Here is a 20,791-nt window from a genome sequence, read left to right as displayed (position 1 = left end):
TCAGCTACAGATTTTAAGGTATATTTTACAGGTCGGATAGTATATGTGGTATTTTTTTTAAATGTGTTTTACTGCCCCCTCTTAAGAATCAGATTCTGAAATTGAATCCGTATCTTTGATATGAATTTCAAGGTTTGTAGTTTATTTTAAAAGCAAACAAACAAAAAAACAGTCTTAGACAAAGTATTATTAATACAATAGAAAAACTTTAATCAAACCTTATGCTCCACTGATCTGTCTTTTGAACACTTAAATTCACACTAAGTGTTCTGAGGCATGACAGTTTCTGAAGTAGTAACATTTTCAGTATTTCTTCAGTAACACACATGTACACACTCTATATCACCTACTATAATCATGAAGCTAGAACCACCCCAAACCAAGCTCTAAATACAATGAAGAAGAATTTCAAGGTCGAAGCAATGATATAGTATTCTTTTAACATTCAGAAACCTCCTCCTTAATTCTCTTCCTCTGGTTTATGACATTAATGCACAGAATACAAAGCCCATCTAGACTAGGAAAATTAGCTGTTGCTATGGACAGCTTTGAGATCATCACTGTCCTCTTGACACATATTGAGAATGGCAGGGTAAGTACCCTTTAACAGGACAGCACTTGGAGGAAAATTAAAAAAAAAAAAGACTGTGCATATTTACATTATACTTCAGTAACAGTCTGAAGGCTTTTAAGGTCCCATTCCCCTCAGTACATGGGTTCAGCACGTGCTTGAAGCAGAAAGCAATACTTCCAGACATATGAAGCAGGAATACACAGATCCAACACCAGGAGATGGCGCTACTAGCAGATGTTGAAGAATCATTTGAAGACAAGCTGACCTAAGCTCCTCATAGCCCTCTCCATGTTCAGGTTCAGCATTTTCCTTTGAAACCTCGAAACTATTCCTTCTTGAGAAGCACTGGGCACATGAAGTCTGAAAGCATTCTGATAAGCAGGTATTTCAACTCGTTTGTGCCTTCTTTGCAAAAGCGAGAAGGCATCTGCCTAGCAAAGGGCGACCCCTATGAGAACCTTCTTTCATTTGCACTCAGTGACAGCCCTTCCACCACGCTCAGCTACTGTGTGCAAGGCAGATGACCTTAATACACTTCCCTTTTTCTCCCTGCAAAGCTGTCTTTCAGGCTACAGAAACTGCCTACACCATGCTAGAAGCAGCAGTTTAATTAAGAAAAGGTATAGGTCTGCAATTCATTGTGGTTAGAAACAAATGGAACACGCACACCTCCGGCTGCTTACATCTTCCAGCTCATGGATCACTTGTGTTGGAGATTGGACCAGGGACCGTGCTCTCCTTTAGCTTAGACAACACTCAGCACATGAATGATGTGCCATTCTAACGTTAATCTTTTTTTTTTCCCCTCATTTTTTCTCCTTTTTTCCTCCTCCCCACTATTCAATTTCTTATCAAATCAAGACTTGAAGTTGGATGACAGAAGAATATATACTGCTAAGTGAGTACAACAATAGTTTTATACTATCTGTAAAAATATTTATACAGCTTTCCAAACACCAAGTCAGGTTTCCTACGTAAACAAGATGACAGACCACTATCAATACTTATGTTGTGCAAATACCAAATTTCATTCAGTTGTCAAAGAAAAAAGGCTCAGGTTAATTAGCTCCAGATTACATCAATGGTTTTCTTCATTCATTGTTCTCATAGTGAAGATATCCATAAAAGTACTTCTTTTTAATTGTCAAAACAACTCTAAATCTGCCCCCAACAAAACAAAACAAACCGGGTACGGAAGGGGTGAAGAGTACAGTAGTCAGTTAATACACACTTACACGCACTACAGATTATAACATCTTTACCTTTTTAAAAAATAAGAACAGGAGAGTGGGAGACCATTACTAAGACAAAAAGAAGTTGACTAGAACTCATTGTAAATCTTAATAAAAATCATACAGCTTCAAACACCCACCATGTAATTTTTATCATTTTAATGAGAAATTACATGAGTTTTTGTAATCAATGAATACAGCAGAAAATACTTTGTTTTTTGGGTTTTTTTTTTGGACAGCAGAGAAGCCAGTAGTGCTACAGAACTCACTGAACAGAGTTCACCATGTCAACTACTGAAGTCGTAACAGAATTACTCTGACTCTGCCCAGCTACTGAATACTCTGATCTACTTCAAAATAGAGATATTTAAGAAAAACAGTGGGAATTTAAAGATGAAAACCACAAACTTCTTATGGAAAAAATTTTCTTTTGGGTACATGGAGAATCCTTATTACTGGGAAGTATCAAACTATGGAGATCTAATATTTTGAAGTAGAGGGTGCAGAGAGAAGATTCAGTCTTTTATAAACTTATCAAAGAAAAGCACTAGGGTTTGCACGGGGATCCTTTTGGTTCCTGTATCTATAGGTCAGCCAGACTCCCAGAATCTGAAAGGAAAAAAACATGCAGATATTATTAAGCAGAGGGAGAGGGTTTCCACCCTCATCTTCCATCAGTTTTAGTAAGTTTGTTTTAAACATAAAACCCCGATAACGAATTCATAGTATATGAGTGTAGGGTATTATACTTTTGCTGAAATTGCACAACCCCACACCAACTACCTTAATTTAAAAAAGAATGCACCTTCTCAGAAGGTATTCTTATCTAGCAATAGGGAGAAGAAAATAAGGCCAAAACTGTATCCACAGTGCTAAGCAAAATATTTATCAGAGGATACCTAGTATCACAGTATCTAGAGCTATCCTTCCCCCCCCCCCCCCCCCCAAGATAAATATTCATAAGCCTGTTTTTAGGATAATGATAACTAATATCCTCCAAATTGTTTCACTTCATCAGCTACCGCTTAAGAATAGGGTTATATTCCACTACATTTTCAAATTCCGCATAAAAACACACACACACACCCCCTACAGCAACTTCACATTTTGAATACAGAAATTGAGGGCAGAAGTCAGAGTAATTGTACTTAAGTTGCTATATCCCTTGCTGCTGCAATATCTACAAACAGTCTGAAAACTGCACTACACAGCAGGAGCAGTATTTTAACATGCCGTACTGTGAAATTATGAAAGATCTGCTCCAACGATTTTTATTCACTGATTGATAAAGCAAGTATATGAACCATCTGGATACTAAAGCATAGAGCCAAAGACTTTAAAAAAAAAAGAAAAAAAAGAAAGCACACCATAATGCATAAAATACAGTTCATTTATTATGGTACAGTCTCTGCGCTACTGGAGGCACAAAAAAAAACTCCAAAAACAAACAAAGGAGCATGGAAGAACAGAGAGAGCAGGGAGAACATGGAAATAAGCTAAAAGTAACAGCATATCTTTATTACTTTTAGATAACAGTAAACCTGAACAGCTAACTTTTTGCAAAATTTAGGCTTTATAGCACCACATTTTAATGCCTTACATAGTAAGTTAGTAGTCTAAATAACAGAAAGTCATAAATACTCCCAGTGTTGAATAAAGACAAGCCCTACTTTTGGCAGACTTAAACAAGCTGATAAAGTGAAAAGCCTTGACCTTATTAGGTTTGACCATGTGGGGAGTTCCTGTAATAAAACCCCTAAAACTTAAGGCTTTGTTTTGTGTCACAATTATGGGGGGGGGGGGGGGGGGGGGGGGGGGGGGAAGCACTGTTTTCTAACCTACTTACCTCTGTGAAACTGAAGAAGAGTCCTATGCCTCCAACAAATCTGAGCACCATTCCAGAATATTCTTCTATTATCGGTGCACATGGTTGACACTGGTGACTTCTAAAGCAATCCTGTAACAGATACAAACGGAGAATTGCATTCCATTTTCTGATGAAGCTTCACTGATTGAAAGTATCCAGTTAGCTTTATAGAAGACTGCGAGCCACAGACAAAGCTTTAGGAACTATAAGACTCCAAAAAAGCAAGTACACAAATAGAACCTTTAAAGAGTGCTCTGTAAGGTTCCCAGTAAGTTAAATAAGGACCTTAGTATTATCATTACAACTAACTTACAGATTTGTTAAAAACCTCTATTTTCTTCAACTATGAAAGCAATTATACATTATTGAACAAATACAACAATAGAAGGTTGAGGTCTTCTTACACTTAAAAAAAAAAAAAAAAAAAAAAACTTACAGAGGAGCAGGTTTCATTCGGATCAAAGACTCTGAATCCACAACAATTGAGATTTCTCTCAATATCTGTTCTTGCACTGTTAGTGTTATTCCATCCCACCTCTAGAAGTTGACTCTACAAGACACAAGCAAATACATTAATTAATCTGTTTTATATATCAGTGGAAACCAACGTGAGGCAAAGTAGGTGATTCTCTTTTTGCTTCCTTCATAATAGGAACAACGGTTGACTTCCCAAACACAGCTCAAACAGAAACCTTATGTGATAGCTTCTCATTGAGCAGGCACATCCAAGTAACAGAAATAACGTTTCTTAACTAGCTTTGCTCCACCAATTATATAGCCCTTAACAACTAAGACCTTCATATCCCAAAGTCTAACAGAATAACATATTAAAGAATGACTTCAATGTTCAAACAGTCTGGATTGAAAATGAGATTGCAGCACTTAGCAGCAGCACGTTTATGGTCGTAAATTGTTTTCCTCCAATCCTTTTCCTAAACTGAACAAGAGCACGAGTAATAGAACACACGACTAATCTAAACATGATTGCTCAGGTTTTAAACAAACTATGTGTACATGTAAAAGCTGGTCATTTCATCACTATACCCTTGCCTCCTTCTTATGCAGTAAGAATTGTTCTCCATGCCACAGACGCTTGTCTTACTTTTCCACTTATGGGTCAGTCACTCCTGTACCTAATGTAGTCATAACCCTTTCAGTTACACAAGAACAATTCAGTGGATTTATCACCTTTACATCATGATTACTGTAGATTTTATCAGCTTATCTGGAACTGCTGAACACATGATATACCACACTGTTACAACTGTGAACATAAACCTAGACGGGAACCTTAAAATCAAGACAATTAAAAAAATAAAAAAAGACATCTGCAGGGCATTTTTAAACCCAGATTTTCTTAAAATATGCACTACACACTTGCAGGACTACATATAGATGTATAGATAAACATGCACACACACATACATATAAACACATGAAATAAAAATAATAATATGCTATAGATTAAATGAGAAGTCAAGAAACATTTCTTACCTGCTGTTCCTTGTTTAGTGCCAAACAGGCACAGGAGACAGAAAACTGGACAATAAAAACTAGCAAAAGGATGATCATGTACTGAAAGTAGTAGTTAAAGATACTCTCAAATTAATTTTGTTTATAGAACACAAATGACTAATGGCATGCCTTATTTCATCAGATAAGGACAGGTCTTTTGAAACAAAAGAACTACAGAAAAATTCTAACTAGACGTGGAAGAGATAACAAATAACATCCCCAGAACTCAATCACCATATGTTATCTCATTTTGGCTATTAGTATTCACAGCTTGTATTTTTGGGTTTTGGTATTTCTTGTTTAGGAAGACAATATGAGCAAAGAAATAATTAAAGTTGAGAGAGGAAAAAAAAAAAAAAAACTCTGTAGTTCGTTTCTTTAGCTTTACGGACTAAGGTTGCCATTTCAAGGTACTTCACTTACAATAATAAATAAAATACTTCTCCAGATACTACACATTTTTTGCTTTGTTCAATGACATCACACTGTAATTAATTAAAAAGGTAACTTTAAGATAGATTATAAAAACTGAGAGCTGCTTTTGGAACACAATTTTGCACTGATGTATCTGAAAACAGTATAAAACCAAAAACTATCATGTTTTATTTGTTCATGTTTTGGATTCACAATTTGGCTGCCATGTTCCAAGGCAAAAACCTTACCTCATGTAATTAAATTGTGTATGATGCAAACATCACTATTTATTCACAGACCACAACTAGAAATATAAGAATTTTATCTGATTAATCTCTTCTCTCATCCAAACAGATCAATTTTGTTATGCAAGGCAGCACCACAGACTGCTTACCCATAAAGGGACAGCACAGCACACTGAAAAGGCCTGTGCTTATTTCAAATCTGGGTTCACATTTAAAGACTAGGTATGAAATAAAGTGCTTATTGGCAGCATGTATGGGTAACAACGCCTTCCTCTGCCAGCTACAGCCAGTTTACTGTCTGGAAGTATTGTCTTCTTCCACTGTTAAACGTTAGTAGTTCACACACTCCAGCTTGCTAGATGGTTGAGCGCACAGTGAGAAGGGTTTGTAACATGTAACACAGTGGCACACTTCTCAATCTTCTCAAAAAGCTGAAATATTTTAATTTTTAAAAAGAGAAGGATAGAATAGTTCTGTCTTCAAAGTGAAAATAAGGGCAGAACAAGGAAATTAGAATAAAGTAAACAGGGAATTATGTTTAAATTAAACTGCACCCGACCAAACCAGAAATTCACAGCTTTGTTCTGTTTTTGAAGCACCTTCCACAAGGTGTCAGCCCACAGAGCAGGTTGTTGACATGGCTTGAACCAAGTTATGATTCATGTACTAACACATCAGAAGGATACAAAGAACAGCAATACTTGATGATGTTTCACCGCACCAATCAATCCAACAAGGGCAATGAGGAAGAGGAAGATGCCTACTGCAATTGCCACTCCGACAACTCTGAAACTAGAGATGAGGCCAAAACCGATTCCCCATGCTGCAATTCCAATCAGCAGCAAGCTTACCAGCTGGAGGGAAGAGAAAACAGAGTTAGTCTGCATGTTAAAAGAGGCTCAACCAACACACAGCTACATTCCTTACGTTAAGGTTGTTACCAGAAATGTACAATTCTTTCCAGTTCAAAGAGAAGCAGCACAATGCTAAAAGAACTAATTTTCCACTTCATCCTGGAAATGACTTTACCAGATGTTTTAAGGCACAGATACTCCTCAACACTGTTACAGAGGAACTGTGGTAGCTCATGCAACATGGCTTGACTTGTAGGCTATCTGTAACTGACTAGAAACAGTGAATTTGTGTGGATTATAACATAATTGACAAAATAAGATAAAAATCATCATCTTTAAAGTACAGAATGGTAGAATGAAACTTCCCGATGTTTTCTGCAACTCTGCATATTTATGGAGCATAGCTCCACAGCTCTGAATGTATAAAAAAAACGTACTTTGCCAAAACTTACCGTAATCAAAAATACTTGTATTAATTCGTTACAGAAGATTCTGTGTAGTACATGATATAAAACAGCAGTTAAAAAGGTCACACAAAAATACCTTTTAGATCTGTATCTCAAGGACTGCATATAGTGCAACAATTAAGGGGTCCTGTCTCTGCTATGTGATTCATCAGGAAATTAGCTCTCCTATGAGGTCAATCCTACTTCAATACCCAAAGCACTCTTATGCTGTTTACTTCCTTTTAAAGATGGTATTCGGGGAAAGCAAGCAGAATCTGTCCCAGTTAGTTAGCTAGAATTTATTGTTTATGTGGGCAGGAAGCTCCAGCCTTTCCTGTTTCCAGGCCAAAAACATAGGAAAAAAAAAAAAACAACAAAAAAATTTCCAACATGAAAAGCTGCAGAGAAATCTGCAATGAGTTACAACAGGAGGGAAGCAGCAGACAAAGCAACGCAGATGTCCTTGACACAAGATGCCTAACACTCATTTGAAACAGTTAGACCTATGCATAACATATCGCCTATTACATTCTCCATTAAATAACATCAATTTGACATGCAAATTTCAACTTTCCCAAAGCCTGAACTCACCAAAAATACCCAGAAGCTGTATTATTATAAAAAGTAGTAAGCACTCTGTCTAGTCCAACTGCATGGCTTTATTCAACAACAAATATAGAGCAGCACTTACACTTGTTTGAACAAAAACTGATGAACAAGATTATCATGACATTTTACTACTTACCAGAGGGATTTAAAAAAAAAAAAAAAAAAAAAGTAAATTTCCAGTTTAACCATCATTTCAGTATATTTACCCTAAAGCAGGGCATTTTTATTGGTTTTAATGCTAAACGTGATTCTGTGAGAGCATATTTTTTCAACTAAAGTATCTTTTAGAAGACTGGTTGATATAATGCTGCTTTTGAGAGAAGGAAATCTAAAAGAACATCGAGAAAGCTTGTGAGCTTTCTTGATCACAAGTTTGATGCTCAGCAAGATCAAAACACAGTGGGAGTTTCCCCCAGCTTGCGTTCAGACAGAAACACATCTCAAAAAAGTTCTTATGAAAAGCCACTAATCCTCAGGAGAAATTTAATCAGTCTGCAAGAAGAAAAGGAGGGTATTTGCCATCCCTACACCTTCCGTTCACAACATGAAGAGACAGAAGAGCAGTATAACAGTGTTAGAAATTGTTCAATACCAGTAGAGTTTCAGGATTAATTCACATATTTGTTTCTCTTAAATGAAAAACCTTAATCATCATGTTTAGTGAAAATCAAAACACTGGGCCAAGATGTCAAGAATCTAAATTACAGGGAAGAGAAAAATAAGAAAACAACAAAAGCGCCTTGGCTCTGCCACAGACAGATCTTCTGAATGTATGCTGCATAAGGCTATAAATTTCCTAAAACTGCTGGTTAAAAATTAGCCTCGCTATCAGAGAGTTAAGTGCAAGATCCTCCTGTTCTGATCTATGCCCATTCACTTTATTTCATTGCTTTGTACCACAGGAAAGATTCATTTTACTACATTAGCGTCAGAAATGTCCATATCTTTGCTCAGTTATTTCTTAAAAATTCTAAAACAGGTTTATTAAATCACCTTATTCTTAAAAGGATCAAAATCAAAAAACAGGAGATCTAAACAAAATCTATGCTTAAAACATTCTTAGATGTGTGGCATGTGAGCTGCAGAGTACGCCTTACTTCTTGCTGCTGTTAATTGCCTCAGCTTCCACTGCTCCAAGGATATGTACATTAAACAAATATGTATGACACCAGAAATTATTACCATGACCTTCTGGCCCAAAAAACATTTGTGGTAGAAACAGACACATAAATCCAGAACTGCTATGATTTTCAGCAGACAGTAAAAAGGAAAAAAAATACTCTTCTAGACTCTTAAACCTGTTGTTCAACCTCAAATGTTCAATAGTCTGGTGGCCAGCTTTGACCAAAAAAAAAAAAAAAAAAAAAAAAATAAGAAAGAGATAAGTTTTCTCTTCATTTATGAAGCTGACCACTGCCTAATTCTTCAAAACATCTGGAAGTTCCTTATGATCACAGGTCTATATTACTGGGTTCCGGTTGGCAAGTGATGTGAGAATGCTTCATCCAGTATCAGCCAGATTGGGATCAAAGCCACTCCAGACTCCTCCAATTTCAGCCACTTGAAAGTGTGGAAAATTGACCGTGTATTTCAAAACTGAACGCAAACTGAAGGCTTACAAACCATTTTCAAAACGGACTTAGGATTAAGCTTGTGTCTCTTCTGCATGTTGAAAGATGAATTTTTTTTTATTCCTTTGTTTTCAGTTGTGGTTCGACACTGGGAATCATCCCCTCTGGCTTCTTATTACCAGGTCGACAGGTGGCTGTCAGGAAGCGTCAGACATGGAATTCAGCAGCTACAGATCCAGACTGTAGACGTAACCAATTGCTCAGATGTAGGTCTCCAAGAAACGAACTCCCTGTCTAGTAAACTAAGCTTTTCAACTCTTTTGTCCTCTCCCTCCAAAGAATAAAGGCATTTTTCCCTGTTATTGTTCATTCCATTAAGCAATAAAGGCAGAGATATATGCAGTTTTATAGCATCATAAGGTGAAAAACTAAAGTAAACACATACTACTACAAACAGGAAAAATAACTTAAGCTGTTTTGGGAAGTTTTTACAGTTCTGTAAAACAAAGCAAGATTCTTAGGTTAAACAACTGTTTAGCTGCTACTCAACACTGTATATTCAGGTGTTTTGAAACAAAGAACTTAGACGTAATATTTCGAAAAGTGAACCTACTGTGACTTTGAAATTAATCATGGTTCAAAAAAAAAATCAGTGCCCCTAACTACTTTTAAATGAACAGTATGTACATTCTAGAGGTACCGACTTTATTTATTTAAAAACTCATCTATTTCTGCTAAATAAAGACAAAAGGATTGTACAGATCTTCCAAATGTCATGTTTAATTTTACTGACTGAACATTTCACAGCAGCAACCCCCCCAAGAAAATAACGTCATCTTTGGAAGACTGAAGTAGAAGTGAAACTATTTTCTCTACATAAATTTTACATTATGTAAAGCTAGCCTTACTTACTGGTGCTTCAAATATTTACTACCAAAAACACAGCAAATCACAGCCCAGTTTCTAGTGAATAGGACAGATCTGTTTTCCCACAGTTCATTAATAAGCTGAAAAAACTTGGGTTGGAAAAATGGACTGTTAGATTGAATGAAACCTGGCTGGAGCTTAAACAGTTTGAGCTTAAACAGTAGTAATGGATGGCTCTGCATCCTGCTGGTAGCTGGTAAGGGGGTTGATAGAGGGGCCAACATCACTCAGCATCTTCAACAACAGCCTAGGTGATGGAATAGAACAAATCCTTCAAACATCCATGGATGATACTAAACAAGAAAGAGGGACTGACTCTCCAAATACTAGAGGTTCAACTCAGACCTTGATGAACTTTGTGAGGTTTTTATTGGCTCACTCCTAAAGTGCAGAATTGTGCACCTGGGTTATGTCATTGCAGCCTGGGAACAGACTGGCTGAACAACAGCCTTCTGAGATAGACCTGGGGATCACACAGGTTGCCAAGTGGAATATGAGCCAAAGTCTGCTCTCACTGTGAAGGGAAAGCCAAGAGGAGGACGATCAAAGGAAACTCAATGCTGGAGAAGCTGCAAGCTGAAGTACTGTGTCCTATTTCAAACCTCCCAAGTCAAGAAGAAATATGAGAAGCTGGAAAGGGTCTCCGAATGGCCTGGAGATTTGAAGACGATGTTTGAGAATCAGGTGATGGAGCTAGGTTTGCTTAGTCAGTAATAATCTAATAGTAGCTGAAAATGAAGGAGTGTTATGAAAACAATGGAGGCAAACACTTCTCAGTACTGCCAGGCAACAAAACAAGGGTGACAGCCACAAGCAATGGCTTGGAAGGTTCTGGACATCAAAAAAAATAAAACATCTGCAAGGTGGTTTGGTGCTACACTCAAAAAGATGATGAAATCTCTGTTCTCTGAGGTGTTCAAGACTGAAGTAGACAAAGCCACAGCTGGCAACCTAGTGTTGCTCATAATCCTGCTCAGAGCAGAAGCCCAGACAAGTGGGCCCTGAAGTCCCCTCCAAACACCACTGCCAGCAGATCTACCATGGAAATTTTACTACTCCCCACACCAAAAACCCAAGTTTTATGAGAAGGATGGGGGACAGGTTTAACACTAACCAAGGACTCTGCTGAACCACCTGGTTCATTAAATACTACAATCTCCTAAGCCATGCAACAGCAAAACACCTTCTTACAAGTAGTTCTCAATAAAAGAGCTACAAATGGTTCTTCAGAAGTACTTACACAGTGATTTAAAAGGTCCCATTCACTTAAGAGCAAAAGAATTTATTACAGCCTCAAACTAGAGCAAGTTGTCTCACAGAAAGATACTACAAGCACATACTATCCACAAACCAGAAAAGCAAGACAGAGCCCCAGGAAGTATATGAATATGGGGAAACAACAGCCAGTATTCCAAATTTAAGACTCTCTGTGGTGGCTTTACCCTGCCAGGCAGCTGAGCTCCACCACAACTACTCTCTCAATCCCCTTCCCCAAAGGGAAATGGGGAGAAAATACAATGTGGTAAGGACAGAGAGATCACTCAATAATTACCGTCATGGGCAAAACAGACTCAGCATGGGGAGATTAATGTAATTTATTGCCTACTGCTATCAAGCTAGAGCAGTAAGAAACCTAAAAATACCTTCTCCCCCATCTACTGTCTCCTACGTCCTTCCCCCAACAGAACGGGGGCTGCGGTCAGTCCCTGATGCTTCATCTCCACCACTCCTTCAGTCACTCTCAGCCCCTGCTCCCCCTGGGGTCCCTCCCACAGGATGCCATCCTTCCCAAACTGCTCCTGCGGGGGCTGCCCACAGGCAGCAGCTCTTCAAGAACTGCTCCCACATGGCTCCGTACCACAGGGTCCATCCATCAGGAGCAAAGTGCTCCAGCATGGGTCCCCCACAGGTGGGTGGCAGCTCCCCCCAGACCTCCTGCTCCTGTGTGGGCTCCTCTCCACAGGCTGCAGCTCTGTCCCGGGGCCTGCTCCTGCAGGGGCTCTCCATGGGCCACAGCCTCTTCCAGGCCACATCCACCTGCTCCACTGGGGGCTCCTCCATGGGCTGCAGGGTGGAGACCTGCTCCATGTGGGACCCATGGGCTGCAGGGGGACAGCCTGCTCCACCAGGGACTTCTCCACAGGCTGCAGGGGAACTACTGCTGTGTGCCTGGAGCACCTCCTGCTGCACTGACCTTGGGGGCCGCAGGGCTGCTTCTCACTCCTCGCTCTCTCAGCTGCTGTTGCACAGCCCCCCCTTCCTTAACTCTGCTCTCCCAGAGGCCCACCCAGCATCGCTCCCTGGCTCAGCTCTGGCCTGCGGCAGGTCCCTTTGGATCCAGCTGGAGCTGGCCCTGACCTGACATGGGGCAGCTGCTGGGCTCTGCTCACAGAGGCCAGCCCTGCAGTCCCCCTGCTGCCAAGCCCTTGCCATGTAAACCCAATACACCCTTGTTTACTACCTTCACCAATACAAACTCCAGCAACCTTTTCTAAAAACACATACACAGGCTTAGCATAACCCAATATATAAACTCACAGATTTGAAATTAAATGTTTTCCTGGAACAAACCTACAGGCAACACAAGTCCCAAGAGAAGAACAGTAGATTTCACTATGAGGTCAAGTACTTTTTCTACAGAGTCTGAAAAAAAAGTAAGAAAATCAAGCATCTTGCCATTAGAGAAAATGTTACTCCCATATCAGCATCTCTTTTAGAAAGATTTTAGGGATGGTATGTTCAAGATCAGTGGAATGAATCAGACTCCACTTGAAGCATCTTCCATTATATGTGTCTAAAAATACACATATAAATGTTTGTCCATTACACACACACACTTCGATTTCAGAGATGCTTCAAAAAAACAATTTATAGACAAAGTAGAATTTCTTTGTGACAGAAGCTGAAGTCATCACAAGTTTGCTTGTCCCATCCTCCAGTTAACTTATTGTTAACACGAATAAAGCATTAGCCTTTATAGTACCTGTCTGGTTTTCTTTTCCTTTAATACTGCATAAATTACTCCTTTAACTCATCTAAAAGCAAAAAGGAAAACAAATTCTTAATTCACTAGTCTTTAAATCCAAGTTTTCCTGTGCACAAGGTTGCTCATTTGCACCACCACTGCACCAGATAAATGCATTTCCCTTCACACTTACCCCATGTATTTATACACAAGCTTAACTTCTATGTTACAAAAAGAAACCAAGACACCGAGAAATGATTTCACTAGACACCACTACTGACAAACAATTCAAGACCAGTTCCTCCTTCCCTCAATGGCATGCCATAAGCAAATCTGCTATTTTCACTGGCTAGCAACTTTTCAGCATTTCAACTAGCTTCAACTGCTTGCTAGGAAGCAAGTCAGACACAGAAATTAGCGTTCTCAGTGCTTCTTTGTAGCCTCAGACCAAAACAGAGTTAATAAAAACTACATTTCAGAAGTTAAATTTCAAGAAATATGGCCTCGCCATTCCTGCATTAAGAGACTATAAAGCCTTCGCACCACTATCAGCAAAGAAAATATTTACAGAAGAGCTGTCAGACTGGATAAGGAAGAGGAACTGAAATCAGAGAGATTGCACACATGATGAAACGCATCCTCCCTGACCCCTCTCTCTCTCTACACAATTCATAATCATAACACTTCTTTTAAGGGGGCTTTAAAATCTAAACCTGAAGTGGTATATTGTGTATTATATTGTGTAGTGGTATTTTGATGTCAAAGATTTCTACCACTCTCCCCTTCAACTCGGTCAATCATTTCTTCACATCCACAGAGAATCTACAAGACAATTTTTCTGGTTCCCCACACTTCATCTAAAAACAACGTGTTAATATAAAAGGCAGTATGTGCTGGTGCACCTTTAGCAAGCCACGACTAAGTGAAATTGATTTTTATCACGCCTGCAGGTTATCCAACCCATAAGCAACTTTGCCTCTCAGTATTTCTTCAGCTTTACTGAAAGCAAAGTTAAGGTTAAGCAGGAAAGCTTTGGGCACTTCCAGAGGATTTCCAACAGAAAGCAGAACCTTTCACAATTATAATACATTTTCTATTTACATGAGGAACTATCAGTGGTCTCGTTACTGAACAGCCTTGAAAGGCTATGATGTGGAGTGAGCAATTTATGTGAAAGGCAGCATTCCTGTCTCTTATCACAGAAGCCAGCTCCTTGGGTTTGATGGCCCAGTTCAGAGTTCTTTGTGTTGTTGGCCAGTAATTAGGAACAAATTGTTGCTGACCATGTCACAAGCTTCTGTAAGGTTGAACCAACAGTGAGATTTAACCCTTGTTTTGTACTCCATGGTTTTGGGAAATGCAAGCTTTCTGCTGTATAATGGGAGCAGCTGTCTTTTAAAATGCTTACTTTTGCTTGCCCCCTCCCTCCCCCACCCCCTTTTTTTTTTTTTTTTTTTATAAATGGAAAATGTTTTCAGGAAGCCCAGTGATCCTTCCACACATATTTCATAAATGATCTTCTTCCACAAATATTTCACCCTCAACCTGAAAACGTCAGTAGAAAATAATGATTTGAGCTCCAAGACTACTTCAGGGCATTCAAAGGACATCTCTAAATGATAGTGGTTTTAAAGTGTCCACCTCCACTGTCAGAATGGTTGAACACATCAGAAAACAAAACATACCATACTCCATACGACCTCCTCCTTCTGCACCCTATCATTCTCCAGTTCTTTTATTAAGCATGGTGGTCTGGCCTTCCTAGGCCTTCCAACTGCAACTACACACTCTGCACAAGCTGTTTCTAAATAAATAATTAAAAAAAAAAAACACTTAAACACTCATATCTGATCTAGAGACCCACAATTTGGCTACAAACTGACACACAGCAAATCTGACCGCATGCCCAAGGACTGACAAGTTTTAAAATATATTTCAGTGTAGATACTCTTTGGTATTCTCAAGTGTGAGCACAGAAGCCTTCCAGAAAAGCCAATGAAAACAAACAGACTAAATTAACATGACCAACATTGACCTTCCTTGCCACATAGTCGGGAGCTTCTGTACCACTGTTGGACTTACACACAAAAACAGCACAGCTCGTCCTGCTGCCTTCACACTGTCCTTGGGAAAGAAGGAACCACTCCAAGGCAGCCTGCCCCGTCTGCTGAGCACCCAGTTAGGACAGTGAGTTAGAGCAGCCCGATGCACAGGCAGGTGCTGCAGCAAACTTGACCTGCACGCTTGTACACAGACCGGAGAGCGTCAGACACAGCAAGCAGCAAGCTATTTGCTGCTTGCTTCTCAGGGCAGAAAAACTTAGTCAAACCAAAAGGGAACTGAGCTCAGAGATCACAGGTTCCTCTACCACTGTGAAAGAAATTGCTGTGTAGGACAGGAATTGGGTTTCTCTGATTACTGCCTGCTAGTACCTGGGTCTGCATAACCACTGCAGCAGGCAGGAAATTACCAGAAAGCACAAGCGACAGCTGCATTCCCTTTCCCTAGGAAAATCCAAATGTTTACCCTGCCTCTGACACCAGCTCTCTCTATCCAAAGTGAGAAGAGATGGAGCCTGCACACTTCCTGGGGGATGCAAGGTGCTCTCCCCTCTGCACTGGGAAATGTGCAACTTCCACGAGCACTATTACAAGCCCCACCATGCCAAACACTTGCTGCCCAAATCTGGGGTTTTCTGTCCTCATCTTTGCATATATTTACATAACACAGGGAAGGCAATTTTGCAAAGGTGGCAGACAGAACAAATGTAGTAATTACTTACAGTAATTATTGCACCCAGAGAACAGACAGCAATAGGTAAAGAAAAAAAAAAAAACACCAACTTTCAAGTACAATACTTTCAATAGCGATGCAAAGAACAGGGAGGGCACTGAACAGGCAGTCTAGAAACACGTTCAGAGAGCAAAGTACTATAAGAAGTAGATGATTTTGATAAGGTGCTTTCTAGTGTTATGAGGAAACATGGATGCTCTCATGGCATGAGCCCTGTGGTACTAAAGAAAATACTTACTTTTAATGATAATGTTTTACCTTAAAATCAAACAGCCACTCTAGGTGTAAGAAAAACTGAAAGCCTGCTCTTAAAAACAAAGGCAAGATATTTACATACTGAAAACAAACAGTTAATGTTTGGTGCTGCAGGAATAACTAAGCTGCTCAGGTGATAAAAACAGCAAATACCATCCAAATGAACTGTATTTTTTTTTAAATTTAAATACATTTAATGTTGCGTCCCACCCACCACTTCAATCTTTCATCACTAGCCAGGACTTGGGAATTTCCCTTTCCTTTCTGGGGAATCTGATCTGAAATAAGATATCAACTGTTCACCCTTCAACAGAATTACTCAAGACTTCCTTGAAAGGAACACTGTCTACCTAAGGAAATCCTTGTCTGATTAAAATGAGCAAATACCGGTGAGGCAAGCAACTAGGGTTCTCTCATACCTGGAAGATTAGAAACCTGTAGTTACAATGCATCCTTGAATCTAGCTGAACTCCACGGACAGCCCTTTTAAACAGTTTATATTGGTCTGACATTCACAGGAAAACATAAATATGATTGACTAAAACAAAATTGGTCAGATATCCAAAGCTAGAACTCTAAAAATTATTGTAGGCAGACAGTTCTTCCATGTAAAACCTTATTCTAGCAATGCACTTCATTTTATACATACTAAACCAACAGTTTCAATTATTTTTCTCTACTCTTCCTATACCTGCAAGGAACCATACTGAAGTCAGCAAGACTCAGATGCCAGAATTACTCACAGAAAAAAAAAATTAAAATAGAATCTGTGCCTAAGGACATTAACTCAGTCCAGAGAAAAACCAAAACGCATCAGCAAATATCACCTGAAAAGAATGGTAAGCAAGCAATTAGGTTAGGCAGTTTCTGGTTTCTTACCTTAAGCCAGTAACTGATTTATTACTGCCAGGATATGTATTTTTCTTGGTATACAAGAAAATAAAACAAGACAGCAAGCCCCAATATCCTACTTTGCTGTTTTGAAATTCAAGATATTCTAGAAGTGCTTAAAAAAAAAAAAAAAAAAAAAAGCTTAATACAAACTATAACTCCCCCAAGCACGTGATACAGACACATTGATGTAGCTGAATGTTCAAGAAGTGTTACCTAACAGAGCTTGTTATCTCTCCTCACTACTCCTCTCACCAATCCTTGCTGTGAATTACTGTTGCTTAAAAAGGTGAAGCTCGTTCTCTGTTGGTCTTCCATGTGCTTTTCCAGTTTGGAGAACTGAGAGCAGGCCATCTCCTCTCTTACCAATCATTAATCGGCAACACAAGCAGTAACAGGTGGATATCCCAGTTACTGTAATTTAAAGTCATTCCTTCCTCTCAGCAAAAGCATATGCTCTGCACAGGTGACACAGATGAATACCAAGTGACACCCACAAAGTAAATTCTACTCAGAGACATCAGAGCAAGATTCAGGGCACAGGTACATTGCACAGGTGTTACAAACGGTACCACGGAGGTCTGAGAGATCAACCCACCCCTTTAAGGCTAAATATGCTCACAAGTCCTACCGGACCCCATAGATCTGGTTAGTATCTGCCTGTCAGAATACGCAATGAGATTTCAGGAAAAACGCACACAGATTGAGATTTGTGCACATATATTACATTAGAAAGACCTACATTTTTCTCACCTGTCGTACAAGAAGTAACAATTAAAAAAATAAAATCTTGCTTTACATCTTGGTTTACTTAAAGAGAAATCAGGGTGGAGCACTCCAAGTTACCTTCACCGTGGTCTACTACACAAAGGTTACCTGAGACTACAGATGCCAAAGCAGACGATGCCTGCCTGCTCTGTTAGCCGGGCCGAACGTGGGCAAGGCACAGTGCCGCAGGGACCCCGTGCGACTTCCTAGGACCACCCGGTGTTCCCACCACAGCGAGAAGCACCCCTACACCCACTCACACCCCTCCAAGGAGCTTACAGCCACACCTGACAAACCGCTGGCGACGGGAAGGGTTTGGTGGCTGAACCCCATCAGACCCGCTCACTCCCTGGGCACACGCAGCCGGGGGCAGCCATTACACGCAGCCCTGCTCCCCGCGCTGCCTCGTGAGAGCATGGAAAAGGAGGAGAAAAAAAGAAAAAAAGCACCCACACCCCAACCACCAACGTTACTGCTGGCTGTTGAACACCGCCCCCCAGACTCACCGAAATAACAGCAGGTGCCTGCCCAGGGGCAGGACCCCCCAGAGGGCAGTTACCCACCCTAATGCACGGCGTCCCCCTCCTGCCGTGCCCCCGCTCCCTTCTCGGGGGGGCAGCGGAGCCCAACCGGGGGGCAGCGGGACCCCCCAGACACACACCGCAGGGCAGCCCTCGCCGCCAAACCCCGTCCCCCCAAGCCCCCCGCCCCGCCCCGCGCCGCCCCGCACCGTGTAGAGCAGGTTGAGGGCGCAGAGGCAGTTCTTGGAGCAGGCGAAGCCCCCGCACACCATGGCGCCGGTGCCGGTACCGCTGCCGGCGCGGTGCGGTCCGGGAGAGCCGAGCCGAGCCGCGGGGAGGCCGCACCGCCCCCGCCCCGCCGCCAGCAGGTGAGCGGCGCCCGCTGATTGGCCGGGCCCCGGCGCAAAGGTAACAATATGCAGATGAGGGGCTGAGGGGATGGGGATGGCGCTGGCTGCTCTCTGAGGAGCAGGGGGTGCTCGGGGCTCAGCCCCGGCCGGCCTCCCCTGGGGCGTCCCCTTGCCGTGCCTGGGGCCTGGCGCGGGGGTACGGGGCGAGAGGCGGCGCTGGGCGTTACCGGGGGGTCGGCACCGCCTCGGCCATCTTGTTGTGCTGCCGCCTGCAGCCGCCTTCCCCCTCCCCTGGTCTGTGATCGATAGCCTCACCCCCGGGGTAATGAAAAGGAGGCGTTCAAGGGGTTGTTTTTCCGGAGCATTTGGAGTACTGTGAAGTTTCACTGGCTCTTTGTGTATTTCTTTTTTTTTTTTTTTTTCCCTTTTTTTTATTGTCAGGTTCTTTCTGTGCCTTCTCCTACAAGCTTACATCAGTACACTTCCTTAGTATGAGAGTTAAATATTTTTCCTCATGGGCAGCCACACAAAATAACCCATCTATACCATTTCACAACAGCCTTCCCAAATTTCTGCTGCTGGTTCCAGTTGACTGAAGCACTGTCCCGGTTCACCAGTACCCTCCAAAACCCCATCTTCAGACCCTGTGGAGCGATGCCGTGCAATAAACGCAACAGGCCCAGTAACTGCAGGCTACTTCAGGGTGTGCACATGTTGCAGGATTGGTGACCAAAGTGTTTTCTTATCTTTTTCTGTGCTTCACAAAGAGGCAAGATCTGTGTTCCTCCACCATGATCACTTGGGCTGTTTTGTAGCGCTGTGGCTTTATTGCAGGAAGGTTTGGTGCCAGAGCAAAACTTGCCAGCGATGGTCAGTTCCCGGATAGCAGAGGAAGCTGCATCTACTATCTGATGAATTCACGACAATTCTTAATGGGAACTTGTCATCAAAACAATTTAAGAAGGAAATTTCAAAAGCGTTTTGTTTTGTGTAATTTGGCTGGCCTCTGTCTGCTAAGGAAAGCCACAGCAGGCTAGTGATTCCTGCCAGCAGCGAGACAGAAAGAGGCTGAACAACAGCAGGCTTTGTCTTTACTGGGCTGTCACTCAGATCTCTCTTTTTTTAACATCTTTTTCCTATGCTCTTTGATGTTTTGCCAGACTTCTGCAATTAAACAATGCTCTTTTTTTTTTTCTCCTCACACAGTAATGAAAACCCATAGTTTTTTACTGATGTACGTCTACCTCTCAGCTGCTAGCCAGGCAACAAATTAAAATTCTCCAATACTCGTGACCACAAATTAGATCTGAATGCTCAACAGCTGCTAAAGCTTTTTGTTTGTTTGTTTCCAGAGTTGACAGACACAGACTATCCCTGCTGCTGGAGCTCTGTGAAGTGGCCGGATGAGTGAAAAATATGTTGTGGGTTTTTGTTGTTGTTTTTTCCCCTTGCTAATTAAGCTGACTTGATATTGTAGCTAATTTGGCCTATTGCTATTGGGAACGCAGATTTACTGACTTGAGCTTCTGGCTTTATTGGGCCCTTCTGAACTTTTGGGCCCAGATCTGGCAGAGCACAAGCCCAGTATGAAGTCACTTGCTTCAATGCAGTTTTACCAGCTGCTTCTAATTTTGTTGTAAAGAGCAGTTTCAGAAATTGTTTGTTGTCCTCTCAATAGGAAATAGTATCTTGAATGTGTGGCCTTTCCTGAACGCAAGAAGCCATTAGCCTGTCAAATGTTTTGTTGGATTTTGTTGCAAAGGCTCACTTATTAAATTACTGTACCATTGTTCCTTTTGTTATAGTGCTGAATTATTCAATATTATCACCCACTGCCCTTCTTGTAAGAAGATCTCTTTCTCTATTAATTATTAAAAGGTGTACCTCCACTTTCTTAATCAATGCCAGTATTATTAAAGGACACGGCTCCTACAGTCCCACTTAGTACAGGATTACTTCTTCAGATTCGAGTGTGCATCCAACCATATCCATTG

At 41.0% G+C, this 20,791-nt stretch overlaps 1 protein-coding gene across 1 annotated transcript; it reads right to left on the bottom strand.

Annotated features, from left to right (window-relative positions):
* Positions 1–186: 186 nt before the first annotated feature.
* On the bottom strand, positions 187–19,032 carry TSPAN13 (tetraspanin 13). Its single transcript, XM_082752527.1, has 6 exons — positions 18,657–19,032; positions 6,534–6,701; positions 5,168–5,248; positions 4,110–4,223; positions 3,653–3,763; positions 187–2,415 (listed from the first exon to the last, which is right to left on the bottom strand). Exons 1-6 carry the CDS (start codon positions 18,717–18,719, stop codon positions 2,341–2,343), a joined length of 612 nt encoding a protein of 203 aa, XP_082608653.1. The 5' UTR covers positions 18,720–19,032; the 3' UTR covers positions 187–2,340.
* Between the last annotated feature and the right edge of the window lie 1,759 nt (positions 19,033–20,791).

This window comes from Aythya marila (genome assembly GCF_965140915.1).
Source record: "Aythya marila genome assembly, chromosome: 2".
NCBI classification, from domain to species: Eukaryota; Metazoa; Chordata; class Aves; order Anseriformes; family Anatidae; genus Aythya; species Aythya marila.
Note: the sequence above shows the minus strand (reverse complement) of the source record. Positions and strands in the feature narration are given on the sequence as shown.

Coding starts and splice junctions, on each gene's coding strand:
- TSPAN13 (XM_082752527.1), bottom strand. CDS start 18,719: ATGGTGTGCGGGGGCTTCGCCTGCTCCAAGAACTGCCTCTGCGCCCTC. Junction 6,702..18,656: donor CCCTCAACCTGCTCTACACG/GTGCGGGGCGGC, acceptor TCTTCCCTCCAG/CTGGTAAGCTTGCTGCTGAT. Junction 3,764..4,109: donor CGAATGAAACCTGCTCCTCT/GTAAGTTTTTTT, acceptor TATCTGTTACAG/GATTGCTTTAGAAGTCACCA.